At 44.6% G+C, this 14575-nt stretch overlaps 1 protein-coding gene across 2 annotated transcripts in view; it reads left to right on the top strand.

Annotated features, from left to right (window-relative positions):
• Positions 1-10939: 10939 nt before the first annotated feature.
• LOC119383593 (uncharacterized) overlaps positions 10940-14575 on the top strand; it is a 31933-nt gene continuing 28297 nt past the window's right edge. The window contains exon 1 of one of the 2 annotated variants that reach the window (XM_037651837.2): positions 10940-11716. In XM_037651837.2, the coding sequence (XP_037507765.1) occupies positions 11328-11716 (389 nt within the window). In that variant the 5' untranslated portion in view covers positions 10940-11327. The remainder of the gene's footprint in view (positions 11717-14575) is intronic. The other variant, XM_037651838.2, reaches the window with a different exon arrangement.

Here is a 14575-nt window from a genome sequence, read left to right on the forward strand (position 1 = left end):
CACGTGGCAGAGTTCTCACTTTCACTTTCCTTGGCCTCGTTTTGCCATGCTCGAATAAGTGTTGTTATTGTTTATATAAGAACAGAAATGAACATTTTCAATGTAGAATCGTGAATTACTGAGTCCAACTTTAGTAATTCAAGACCGTTTAATATCTAATATTCAAAATTGTTGCACGTTTGCACACCTATAGTATTTATGTATGGGGACGATCATTGTTGTACTAGCTGAACTGGTAGAGCATTTCTGGCATTATGCAGATGCAATGAGTTTGGTTCACGATGATGGTAGAGTTGTCTCTTCTGTCACCGTCACATTCCTCTTTTCTTTTAATGAATATGAAGCTTATAGTATATAAAATTTAACCTTTATGTTTAGTCACATAGTTTAATTAGAGAAACAGTCCATTTCCTCTGCACGTCCCTTGATTTTGCTTTTCGTGCACATCGTATGGTTACTTAAAATCTAATCCCTCTGTTCTTGTTACTCTTCCTGACCTGATAAGAGGTGGGCTCATGAGCAGTTTGGTGTAAGTTAACTCATTTATTAAATGCGATGTTGGACTTACCACCAACAAATAGCGGGCCCCTCTTGTCATCAAGCAAAATGGCTGATTGGGTGAGTTGGTGATTCATGATACTTGAAATATGAGCGCATAACTTTATAGGAAGACAAGGACAAGCACATGTTCTTGTTTTCCTAAGTCCCTGTTTAAGTTACGCACTCGTATTTCAAGTTCTCACTAAGGCTTCATTAATTTTTGATGCAGCATTTCGACTGTATGCTACACGAAGTGCTAAGTGCAAGTATATATTCACTTTTAAAAAGGAGGCATCTGCGATGCTGGTTCACTGGTTGCCACGTCCTCCAACTCAGCACTGGCTCATGTGTCTGATTCCCACTTGCACATATACTAACATCTCTTGAGTCCATGTATGAGAAGAGTTGATCTGCAGAGCACACCTAAGGCAGTTCTCATATTCCCGTATTGCTTTGAAACACTGAACCCTGCCACTTGGATCAAATCACATTAAATAACATGATCAGTCACGCAGATCTCTTAAACTATGAGAATTGGTGTAAGTGAAGCTTTGGTTCTCGTTATTAATGCTTCTGTTTCCATTATTAATGTTTCTGTTTCTGTTATTGATGTGTACCAACTCGCCCAGGTGTCTTCCTCAAAGCAGCAGAGGCCATGGTGAGCAGTACCTGGGAGTTTTGCCAAAATTACTCAAATCTAGGCCAACTTTTGTTTGTTTGTTTGTTTGTTTGTTTGTTTGTTTGCTTGTTTGTTTGTTTGTTTGTTTGTTTGTTTGTTTGTTTGTTCATGATGCACGAGAGTCAGAGATTGATTTAGATTCAAGGAAACTGTCTGGCCACGAACACTAGGGACTGTCAAATAGAAAATGCGGTCAATACTGCAAGATGGAAAACAATGTTGATTTTATCAGAACACAAAAGACAAGTGAGATTTTCTTTAAGTTCTGTTGGCAGAGATAGATCACAGAGATGGAAGGTGAGGGAGGTGACAAACATTCAAGGTGCCACTTGAAGTGAATTTATGTGCATGTCTAATCTGACAAGACTTTGGGGTGCCCATTTCACATAATCAGGTTAACTTAATCACGAACGCATGGGATGGAATTCCAGCCAAGCTGATAATGGGAGCATTCTGAAAGTACAACATTCCGAATACACTAGATGGAAGTGACAACAGTGCGTTGTTGGAAAAGAAGACGCTTGGTAAGTGGAAAAACACGCAAAAAGAAAATGCAGGTGGCGATGCCACCCTGAAGTTTCCGCATCAATCGCCGTGACATCATACACTTTGATGGTATATATTTGGGCCTCCATAATGAAGTGCTTTGCCCTCTAACAGTGCCAGTGCTTGCAGAATGAAATGCATACTACTATGCCAAGTCTCAGGAAATTTTGTTGAGCCACTGTGGGCACAATTTTTTTTGCACAATTTGGGGACACATAGTATCTCAAGACTGTTGTCATCATCACAATTTGTTCCAAGTGGGTATGCCTAGTTAACTCACTAGCTGCAATTCATAAATTGCAATATGCGCTAAGAAAGTAAATAGGTTAAAGTGAATTAGCCAGATTATGGTAATTTCCCATGCAGACAAAGTTTACCTGCTTGAGAACTCGAGCTCAAGGAGTCGAATTCTGCTACACGTCACAAGGGATTTCTAAAATTTTCAGTGATGTTAAAAACACCCTATATATGGACATTAAGAATATAATATGTACCTTAAGCAATCTGAACATTTCTTTCTTGTGTGCAAAAACTGTTTTCAGGATGTGTACTTAGAAGCACAGTCACATTTTCAGTTTTTATTCAGCATGTTGAGCTCCTCAAATGGTAGAAAAGTTATAGCAATTGTCCGGCCATTCAGCTCCCTATGCCCAAGCGGTGTTTTTGTGAGAATGCTTCTTCAATCCTTTGTTTCTTGCGTGAAATGGTGCGGGCTGGCATGCTGCCTTCCAACGTGGAAGGCAGCATACCAACATGGAATGCGCTAATGTAGTGAATACAAAAATATATTCCACTCACGCAAGAATTTTTGATGGACTGTTAATAAGTGTGTCAGTTACATAATTTTTTCTTGTGACGCTGCATGCATACTCTGTTGAAAGATAGTCAAGTTGGTAGCATAATGCTTTTGCATAATTAAATATACTAATTTATTGCAGTCATACATATATCATTTTTTTCTTTCAAGGTCTAATGAACGGCTAAAACTGTGTGCATGAGTTAATTATCGGCTAGATAATTTTTCAAACAGCACAGAAGCAGGACAACGAGAATAGACGACACAACACAGAGCCTGTGTTGTGCGGTCTATTCTCGGTGTCCTATGTGCATGTACCAACAAGCCCGCTTAACCACCATATTGAAGTTAATTATCAGCTTCAGGCATTACGAGAAAGAGAAAAAGCTACCTGTTAACCACTGCTGCTGGAATGCAACACATCCTACGGGGGATGCCTTTATCAGAGTAGTTGCATGCAGCCCTGCTGAGTTCATTAAAGGGACACTAAAGAGCAAAACGATTTTTCTCGCATTAGTAAAGTAGTCTTCCACGATACCAAAAACACCACGCTTGCTGCGCGAAGACGCTTAATAAGCGAGAAAACGCGCAAAAAGAAAATACAGGTGGCGACGCCACCTTTGAATTCCCGCACCATTTGCCGTGACGTCACATATTTTTGACGGCGCCTGCTTGGGCCTACGTAGTTCCTAATCAGTTCAATCGAAGTACATTGTCCTCTGAGGGGGCCAGAGACTTGACATAACGAGTTTGTGGAAATTTCGTCGAGCCAGTGGCGCCAAAATACGTTGAATGCTCTTTGAAGTCTTTTACGTCACGAATTACAAAGTTCGGCGCGAAATTTAAAGATGGAACTTTGAACTTGGTTTTCTCCTCTAATAATAAACCTATGGTGGTGAAATAAACTACACAAGAGTTCTCCAAGCACACTTTATCAATCTAAACCAATTCATTGTTTCTCTTTAGTGTCCCTTTAAGGTTCAAATGGAGCATAGGCGTGTGCAGGCCTGTTCTCATTTATGGGGAGCCAAGTTTCACTGCAGTGCATTCCCAGCATTGGTCAAGTCCGAAAAAACGCAAGCTTCACAATGCATGCAAAAATTGAAGTGACGTGATGACGAGCTTCACACAGCGGTCTGCCTTTTTGTCTCTGGCCTTCTAGGGGTAAAGGTGGGGAGAAAATAGTAGTTCTTTGAATGCAACATCAGGGATCCTTGGCCACCATTACCATCAAAAATGTGCAATGGCCATATCCTGCACTTTAAACATTGATGAGCCAGATGCAATCTAGTAAAAGTATGGGGCAGGTTTGGCGCTTCTCTTAAATAGTTAAGGAGGGTGATCTGCCCCCCCCCCCCCCCTATGTGCACATACCTACGAAATGGACTCGCACTGAGTACTTAAAGAGTTGAAATCACCTGAAGCCCGAGGGGATTTTTTGTTATGTCATCATAGGGCATCAATGGCTATATCAAGGCATTTACAGTGCTTTCAGAATGAAAAGCAGCATCAGAACATTAAGTGTAACGACTGGTACGCTCAACTGCTCGAGATAACCACATCACGTCGCTATGAATCTGGCCAGTGAAGTTGATGTTAGCTCTGTTGTAAGTGTACAGGCCAATATTATGCTGATGTGACACATACTTAAGACAGTGGAAACGAAATGACGTGCATTGCTTAGCCCTCAGTTGGTGCGTTTTATTCTTTGAAAACTGCGCAAATTTTGTACATGGTGAGAATGTGGCTGGCGCAGCCTAGCCATAGTTGCGTTTGTGCCATAAAACCTGATTTAACTAACTGTAGACGTGCAGCAACAGTCCCTCCACCAAACCACATATTTCCTATTTTTTTCTGTCTGTTTTTTAGTCTTGCTTTTTTGTCACCAAGCATCTCGAAACTGTTACTGTTTGCTCCTGTGTATCCTCTGTCTTGTGAGCTCAGTCCTGCGATTTTTGTAATTTGACAATAAATTGTATCTCTGAATATTCAAAATGTTATAAAGCAGCATTAATGCGTATTCTCTTGGTGACAAATACAAGGTGTCCCAACCAACATGGAACAAGCTTTAAAAAAATTAAGGCTTTGTACATGCAGATGAAACTGACTGTACGTTATTAGCAACCTCTCGAAGAAATATGCTTCTTTCTTTGTGTTTACGACACAAAGGTAACTAAGCATCACCATTTTTAATTATAATCTTTAATTACACATTGTCGATTCACAGTTTGCGGAGCAGATTGTTTTCAGCACCTTTCACGTAGCTCCCTTCTTGCACATTTATAGTAAAGCTTCTATGACAAGCAAGCTGCAGGCATTGATAACATTTTAAGTGTTTCATGAGCTGTGTTTTGTGAGATGTGCTTTATCATTCTAAAGGCACATATGCAAAATTCAACGCATCAGATGCAACCGACAGTGGCGTTTTCTAATTGCTCAATAAACCTTGTACTCATATAATTGCTGAATAAATAGTAATTACTGCTTATTAATCAGCACTAAATAATTAATGAACGAGAACGTGGAAACTAGCAGCATAAAGTTTGTCTCATCATAAAGTTTGCTTTTATTCTCTCCCTGTGTTCGCTGAGACACCCAATATATTCAACATAATCAGTCTGGAAAGATTACGACCTTTTAATGAATTGTGTCAGTTTGATTTGATCCTGTGCTTGTTTTTAACTAAGGAAGGTACTCTTTATCAACGTTGGCTCATATGTAATCCTCTTTGGGTTTATTTTGTACACTGGCATATAGTCTCCAAGCGAGAGTTTGTCGAGCTTGCTAGCATTCAAATTTGTTACGAAATCTGGAAAACACAACCGCTTTGCAAGAAAATGTAATTGATCAGTAATGAAGTCTCGTCTCCGAGCCAAGGATTTGCGTGTCTACACTTACTGTTGAACGATCTATTATCGGCATATTGTAGTTTTACAGTGCCATTACATTTGAACCCCTATATAAGACACATGCACTGGGGAGCAGGTCTTGTGCCTTAAGTGTCTGTTATAAGCAGAGTACCACGCTCTCATTTTCTGATCAACCCGTTTCTCTATATACACACCCTCTTGTTTCTAATACCCACTTGTCTCTTACATCAGCGTCTCCTAAAAAGGTTTTCAACTGTTTAACACAGCACGGGAAGCCTATCTACTGCATGTGATGTCAGTGGAAAGCTGATGAAGGCTTGACACTTCAGTGCAACAAAGAGGCAGGAGGGTGCTGAAAGTTGCTGCTTTTGTTACAGCCTAGTGACCAAACAAAGGTGATGTAAGAAATATGGCGAGCGCAGTTGCCAGTACAATTTCCTTACATACATGTCAACCTTTTTGCGAGATTTCTAGTGCTGTGTGACTTCTTTTTTTGCTGTTTTCCTTTAAAATTCCAATCACCATCCCTATCGGCTACCAAAGCATCCGAGTGCAGCAAGCGTAGCGTGGAGAGCACGTGTCACTGTGGTCAACGCTCTTGTTCTCACATGTGAAATGTGACTAGGTATGCTTCTTCTTGCCTTGCGCTTTTCTTTTCACACCTTTCTTCGTAGCTTGCATCAGATTTAGTATTGCCATGTTTGGACATCCTCGCACCAGCTAAGGATAACATATAAGCACTACTCAGTCATTTATGTGTGATGGCATAACCGTTGTATTGGCACCATGCTGTTGGGATTAAAGCAGTGGTATGTTTTTCATTTATCCAATTGGCACGGTCGGTGCCAGGATTATTCCGGGGAGGGTCTGCTATGAGAGGTTCTTCTTTAGGGGAGGGTGACGGGAATGCCCTTGCAGGAGTGGGCTTTAAGTTCAGCTCTTTGGTGCATCAAGGGGGCGCAAGGGGCTACAGCGTGGGGTCAGGTTTAAATCACAAAGGGGTAGCTGCTCCTCCTGGCCTCCCCTCGGCACTGCTCCTGCGGATTCGCTGCACAGCACAATGATGAGATGAATTTGCTCATAAGCATGAGGGCCCACTTCAAGAAAATGCCGCAGCAATGACTTACGAAATTCATTCTGCTGTATGTTTCTAGTGCTTCCAGCACACCTTTAATTTAGAAGTGTACTACGGCTGACTTCATGTCGAACTCTGGTGGGGCCGGAGCCTCGTGAAGCCGCAGTGCAGCTTTTTCTTTTTTTTTTGCCTCTTTATTTTTCAGAAGAAATAAAGGTCCGATTTATTTATTTATTTATTGACTGATTGATTGATTGTCTACGAGCCATTGGTCATAGTCTTCATGTTCGTCATTATTAAATTCACACCACTAAATGCTTTGGGACATCAGGTGGAATACCTGAGGACATAAGAGAATTCCTGTCTGTAGTTTGTGCTCGAGACTTTCACTACTGTTTGCGCTCAGAACTTGTAAATGAGGTGCACCTTTTCTGTGAAGCAGTCTAGTATGAAGGTTTTTTCCTTGGATCTCTGCTTTGGATTGTTGCCTCTAAAAGTCACCAGTCCTCTGTGGAGCTGTCTAGAGTGATTCTTGGGAGCTTTAAGAAGAAGTGAGCCTGATCGAGGAACGTATGTGAGCATGTGATTGTGCTTTGTTGATGGTTTATGCTATTTTTCCTCTGTTCACACATAGGCATACACGCATATATATATATATATATATATATATCGAAACTGGTGTAAACTTAAAAATTCTTTTAAAGTGGGCCTTCCTTTTTAACTCACCAGCTACAATTTGTGAACTGCATTATGTACCTTTATGCATGTCCACAGCAATGCAGTTTACCTTTGAATAAATTTAACTTTTTTCCTCAGGAACACCATGTTTATGATTTTCGAAATTATCTCAAACACTCACTATATATGCCGATCTAATTAAAATTTACTGAATTTTCAAGAAAAAAAATCTTCCAGATGGTGTAAAACCAGTTGGACTAATGCTTGACATGGCACAATTTTGTTAAGAGATTGGCAGCAGCTCTGATGACACATAATTAAAAACAGCGCGACAGAAGTGGCACACAGAAAGAATAAACCACAGGACAGCTGTGCATAATTAAGGGACACCGTGGCGCATTCTATGGCTCATTTGATTCTGTAGTCCCATGTGTGTAGTTCCCTGGGATCCTGTGTGTTAGCATTCGCATCTCTCAAAGCATGAGTTGCGTTGCTATGAGTCATTAAACTTTGTAAACAACAACTGTATGTTATTGGTGCATTGCATTCACATGACATATCTGTGTGCGTGTTGGTTCTCCTTGATGGTTATCTATGAATCTAGAGAGGTCTCTAAAGAATGCATATGCACTTCAGACATTGCAACCTGAACAAGCATCTTGAATAAAATTGCATTTCCCAAACAACCCTGCATTCTCAGTTTACTCGGTGTCAGTGATTTGAAATGGCTGTAGCTGGCAGTGTGCATTTAGTTCATTGCTACATGCCCATCTTTTTTACTTTTTCTTTTACTATTGCCATTTTCATCTAGGACAATGCCATGCCTTGAGGTTTGGTGCCAGGTGATTGCATGCAAGTAAAATCACTGTGCGAAAATTCAGATGTACTATTGTCTGTATCACAGCATAACTACATATTGTAGTTGCAACTTGTGAAGCACTTGTAAGATATATGTCGGCTAAAGGCTCACAGCAGGGTCGAAGCCAGGATTTTATTGCGGGAAGGGGTGGTTCGGGATGCAGGTTTGAACCCTTTTCTGGCTGTGTTTGGGGGTCACTTTCATTGGCACAGTCAGGATCAGAAGGGGGGGGGGTGCTCGGAAGCTTTTCTTTTATAGCAGAGCTGCTGACACGAAAATTTTCAGTTGTCGTTTTTTTGCGTCAAATGAAATGTCAAGCCCCCAGGAGCCTAGAAAAGGTGGTGCGAAGCACAAGTGCACCCTGAAAAAGTAATTATAGTATGTTTTTAAAAGCTAGTTTCAGTTCCTACCGTGACGTCACAACATGGTATGAGCTTCTCATCGCGTGCTCGCACAATATATAGTGACGCTTCCATGGCTTCTCCGCACCGTGGCTCCGTTGGTGACGCACAAGTGGCCATCTTGGAAGTTTTGGCACCTAACATCATCACAACTAGCCAGACTGCTGCGTGAAGTCACCAGAATTGGTACTGTAGCCTGACATCAAGCTAGTGTCGATGTCGGTAGGTGCGCCCTGGAAAAATTGACTTTAATATTAAAAAAAATAACTTATCAGCATTTGCTGAGCTTCACACTTGCTCAGCGCTGTCCCTGCGTACAGGAGATTTGTATGGCAGAGCACTCTCTCCTTCGACAAAAGGTGTCAGTACCCCTTTAAGCTTTTGGTTGCGAGTCGGGCGGTTGCAAAAACTTGACTGGTATGCACCGCTGAAAGCGGATATGTGCTAAGCAGGTCCTAGCATAGCCATCGATGCCTAGTGATTGCCATTTGATAATCACTTAATAGCTCATCGATAATCTATCAATAAATTCTAGAAAATGCTTGCATGTGCTTGGCAAGGCACAAATACATAGCCAAAGCCTAGTGATAGCCAATCAATAGCTAATCGATCAATAACCAATAAATTCTAGACAATGCATGGATGACCATAGCCTGACCCAAATGCATGACCGATACCTTCTGAATCGATAGCAAATGAGTTGATAATCGATCAATAACCAATGCATTATAGAAAATGCTTGGATGAGCTTAGCCTGACCCAAAAAATGCATGAGCGATACATTGTGATAACCAATTGATAGCCAATGAATATTTGACCAATAACTAGGGGTGTGCAAATATTCGAGTTTCAAATTCGAATCGAATAGTTCCTAATCGAATAATTTGATTCAACTTTCGAATAGCTAGTATTCAAAATTTCGAATAATTTGACAGGACAAGTATCTAAAACGCAACAAGGCCAATGGTGCAACATTGTTAGGGCGGGGTGGCTAAAACTAATTCTTGCACGCCAATAAAAGCTTAAACAAAAGCCACTCCCGAACAAGTGCATAATGAAGCGATCAGCACACTGTAGCGTCCTTGATTTTTCCTTTGTCTTGCAGTAACGGGCGGTACACATTTCGCATAAGTATACTATTCGATATTTTTGGCCACTATTCGGCACTATTCGATTCGAGATGAAATTTCACTGTTAGCACACCCCTACCAATAATAACTCATAAATTCTAGAAAATGCTTGGTCGTGCTTACCCTGGCTGTACATTCGATGTGCCACAAAAGAAAGAGAAAAGAAGATAGAAAGACAGAGAAAGGAATAGAGATAGGAAGAAACAGACACAAAAAAAAAGAAAAGACAGCAAGCATAGCCATGTATAGTATAGTATAGCAATGGGTGGAAAAAGGAAGTGATGGTGAGGAGGAGGGAAAGGAGGTGGTGAGAGGGTAAAGTATAGCATAGTCTTGTATGTTATAGCAAGGGGTAGGAAAGGAAAGTGAGGGCAAGTCTTTGCATCACTAATGTGTAGCTGCCCCATTTTTTTTTCCTTTTGGATCTGTACATATATTACACACATACCGATGCACATGGGCATGTGTAACCCTCTCCCACCAAAATGAAGTCCTTGGTCATTGCATATGTCACAAGTGAGTCTCCTCCGGAAATTAGGAGGGCGCCACAGTCGATATGAATGCCGCCATATTTATTCCTGGAACTTGCATCGTACGAACAAAAAAAGGTGAGTAAAACATTCGCGAATATGCTACTCAGGGGCGTAGCCAGAAATTTTTTTTCGGGGGGGTTCAACCAAACTTCATGTATGTTCGTGCATGCATTTGTATGTGCGCGTGTATATATACGCAAGCAAAACAGAAAAATTTCGGGGGGGGGGGGGGTTGGGTTGAACCCCCCCTGGCTACGCCCCTGATGTGCTACTTAATGCACTGCGGAGCAGGGCTACAAGGGGGGGGGGGGTTGGGAGGGTTCAAACCCTCCCCCCGAAATTTTCAATTTTGTTTGCATATATATACACGCACACATACAAACGCACGCACAAACATACATAAAGTATGGTTGAACCCCCCCCCCCCCCCCCGAAAAAAATGTCTGGCTACGCCCCTGCTGCGGAGCCCACTCCTCGCACGTGTGAGGAGCATGTGACGCGCGTACTTTGTAAATATCCAGTCTTCTATCTCTATTTTTAATCGCACAGCTGTGCTGAGGTGGTAACTACTGGACAGATATGCTACCACTGAGGCCAATCCCCGTTTCTGCAGTAACGAAAAGTGGCACACTTGATTTACCGCCAGAACGGAAACGCGTCTTTCGAGACCACTTCGACGACAGCACTTTTGGCTTTTGGCCGAATCCGCCGCCAAGAATGTTAACCGCACAGTGCTGACCGTCAAATTGCGCGTTTACATGCGGCGCTGGTATCGGCGCAACTACCGTTATCGCAGCGCTTTTATATCGCTACTGCCGGCCTAGCTCACTAGCTCGCCGTGACAAATTGACAAGCTGTTAGCGGGTGAGAGTGGTTTAGCCGATGCGGCGACGGCTACTCGTGGTGGATACTCGCCTCTATTCGTCCTGGCAGCCGTGTCCGTTCGGAGTGGCGGAGTTCGCATGCGGCGTGACAGCAGCCGTTGCGTTTTTACGTACGCCGCGGCACCGGGCATTGCTCGATTTGCTCGTGGTTTGCCATGAATGGGCGGCAAACGAATAATTCCGGAAGGCACCTCTGGACTCGTCCGCGCTGATTTCAACGCGCCGCCCGACTTTCCCGCGACGAGTTGAAAACGCTCGCACCTTGGCTGCGGCGACGCGTGCTGCACCATCGGGAAGACTCGTGCGTGCAAGCGACCAGGTGAACTAGGGGCCCAAATGACGGACTCGGACTCGCAAGCCGTGTGCTTCAGGATGCTCGAAGAATTGATGCAGGACACGGACGTCGTCATGGAGCCCAAAAGGCACAACGTTAAGCAGAGCTGCGGTGCAGGCGTCTTGAGTGTCGTCTCGCCGGCTTCTTCGCTGGACGAAGGTCTCGGTTCGCCAGACGACGTCGCACTCGCCAACGGCAGCGCTAAAGCCAGTAGCGTTGGTAGCGTCGACGACGGAGGCAGCTCGACGGACGAAGCCTCGGAGGTATCCGGCGTCGTGGTAACGCGTCGCGGGTCGCCGGTCAGCTGCTGCTGCGGCGACAACCGCGGTTTCAACGTACGGGACAACCAGAGGGACGACATGACCGGAATCGTGGTGGCCAATGGAGGCAGGTAAGTACTACGTGAGAGCTCGTTTTCCGTTGGTCTTCGCGTCACCCGCGCCGGGGTGGCTCAGCGGCTATACGGTTTAGCGCTGTTTAGTACTAGGGCGCAGGTTCGATTTCCGACCACGGCGGCCGCAATTTGGTGGGGATGGAATGCTGCAAACGCCCGTGCATTATTTAGGACAACTTCCAGCTGGTCAAATTTCATCCGTCGTCGCCAGCACGGTTTTGGTGCGTAAAACATATTTTTTTCTTTGTTTGCGCCTCGCTTGTAATACGTGTGCGGCTCATGTGTTTAGTTCATTGTAGGAAAATTAAACGCGTGGTTTTTGTCACCTTTGACCCGCTGTCTTGAAGTATATATTCGTGACGAGTGTGTGCACTGGGCCCTTTTACGTGTGTGGTAATGGTGCTGCACGAATAAACAAATGTTTATGCGCGGTATTTTGACATAACGTGTAGGCTCGTGTAATGGCTGTACTTTCCGCCTTTCTTCGTGGGTTTAACATTGTCACAAGTTTGGCCCGGTCCCTTACACGTGCGGGACCGGGTCAAGTCTAAATTTGTCCTGCTAGGAGTGTGCGATCCGCAGTAATCGTACATGATTGTTCATCGCCACGAAAGCGAACGCTACATTTAGTAATTTATTTATGCTTTCGTGCACGCAGAGCAATCGGCTACTGGTCTTCGCTGTCTTCGATACTGATATTTCGCCAGCACATTCGTTGGGTCACCGTCCGTGCCACCAGCCATGGCGTTAGAAGTGTCATTCTGGAGCTCATTAGTTACTTGAAGTTTGTTGGACTGTTTTTGAGATTTTATTTTACAAGAATGAGTTGACCCCCCCCCCCCCCCAATCGGGCTGCCAAGTTAGGGACTGTAGGGACCCAGAGCTCTGTAGGGACCCATGTGTTACTTCTTTTGCAAGTCTATTTTGGCCGTTATCGTATTCTCTACTGTACATTCTTGCTGGCGTGCGTTTAAGCGTGGCTTTTGGCCCTGCTCTGTGACAACAGCGAATTGTATAATACCGCGTTACTATATATTTTTCTCTTTTTTTCTTTTTTTTTACCTTGCGATGGTATTGTAATGTAAAAGCAAATTACTCTGCGTATTTTTCGCGACAAAGAGCAAGAAGGACGGATTCGCATAGGAGCAGCCGCCCTGGGTGCCATAGGCGTGCGCAGAGGGAGGGTGGCAGGGGGGGCGGCCGCCCCCCCTAATCACCTAAGAGAAGGGACGCAAAATATGCCCCGTACATTGACTCTTCTATTCACCTAAGAGGGGCGGGGGCGCAAATCTGCCCCTTACATTGACTTAGTAAGGCGGGGGGGCGCTGCGATGAGCCTTTGCCCCCCCCCCCCCTAATGGGGAACCCTGCGCACGCCTATGCTGGGTGCCACCACATTGTGTTAGCTCCTCAGACCACGTTGATTAGGTTGATAAATTCAAGTGCTGCACTTGACTACGGCTAATTTAGTGAAACTATGGGTAATTTGCATTGACGTCATTGCGGTTGTAAGGTATACAAGCACGTAGAGGAACTACGTAACCAAGAAACGTGTCAGCATTAAAGTTAGTCAGCATGACAGGCGCGTCTTGCACCGAGTGATAACCGATGAAACATGGTTACCAGTCAAAAAGCGAAACTGCGTACAGTCGTCTGCACGCGTAACACCGGTTTGACTGACGCCAGCTGCGGAGTGTTGGGCGCTGTTGCCGATGTGTGCCTCGGTATGTATAATTAGATAACTCGGCAACAGCGCTCAACACTTTGCGGCTAGCGTCAGGTAAACCGTTCCAGTCCACGCAGAGAAGCGTTTGTGTTAAAGAGGTCATGAACCAACCCTAGGGCTTCGTGAGAAAACACATCCTGCGGAAAGCAGATACTGCCATAAACAGCTCAGCCAAGTCTTGCAGTCGTCCGCGGCAGGGAAATGCTATAGAAGCGGAGCGTGAAGTTGCTATTTCTCAGGCGCCCTCTTTTCATACAGAGGCCCGTACTCACTCTCTTCGGAGCTGCCGGCACCTGTTGTTTGACGTCGAACAGCAGCTAGCGTGCTATTGGCCAATAGGCAATATAAATCAAGAGCGGCGTTTGGACCAGATGCGCTTTGTGCCACGGGGTGCCGGCACAGCGTTCCATGGTGTGCTAACATTACACAGTGAGCCACACTCGCGCACACGGATCACAGCGGGAAATCACACGTATCATCACGCGTGCTCAAGGTCATGGCGCGCGCTGGCGTAACTTCTTTCCCCCGCGCCATCCTTCCATGTCCCTTCTCTCGTCCCTACCAGCGCGCTGGTATAGGGCCGAGAGAAGAGAAGCGCCCAAGGCGCGCGACAAATCCTTGTAGCTTCGCTCGCTCTTGACGGATTCGATAAATTTTTGCGGCAATCGATTTGTGAAGCAATAAACTCCCGATGCCGAGGTAATTCGATGATTACATGGCAAAGTGGCTCAGGACCTCTTTATCTTAGCGTGCTGACGACTGTACAGTAATGGACACATGAAACGCGAACGATCGCGAAATTCCAATGTGGAATAGGTTTCGTGATTGATAGCTCGGGAGCTCTTTCTTGGGCCGCTAATTATGCGGTGTCCTAAGATGGTTTAGGCCTCAAAATTGAGCGTGCTGATGTTATGCGCATGGCGACACCGTGCACTGACGTCATAGAGGCCGCCAAAGGGCCTCGTGCACGACGCTGTCTCACCCTACACCTACGCGCCGGATGGCGTGCGTTTTCGCGTTGTGCCTCATTCGAACAGCACTAACAGTGGCGTAGCCAGGGGTTGGTTTGAGTGGTTCAATTCCCCGCCCCCGGCTCCGAAATTAGCACATTTTGTGTGTAATATACGCGC

Source organism: Rhipicephalus sanguineus, chromosome 2 (genome assembly GCF_013339695.2).
Source record: "Rhipicephalus sanguineus isolate Rsan-2018 chromosome 2, BIME_Rsan_1.4, whole genome shotgun sequence".
Taxonomy (NCBI): Eukaryota; Metazoa; Arthropoda; class Arachnida; order Ixodida; family Ixodidae; genus Rhipicephalus; species Rhipicephalus sanguineus.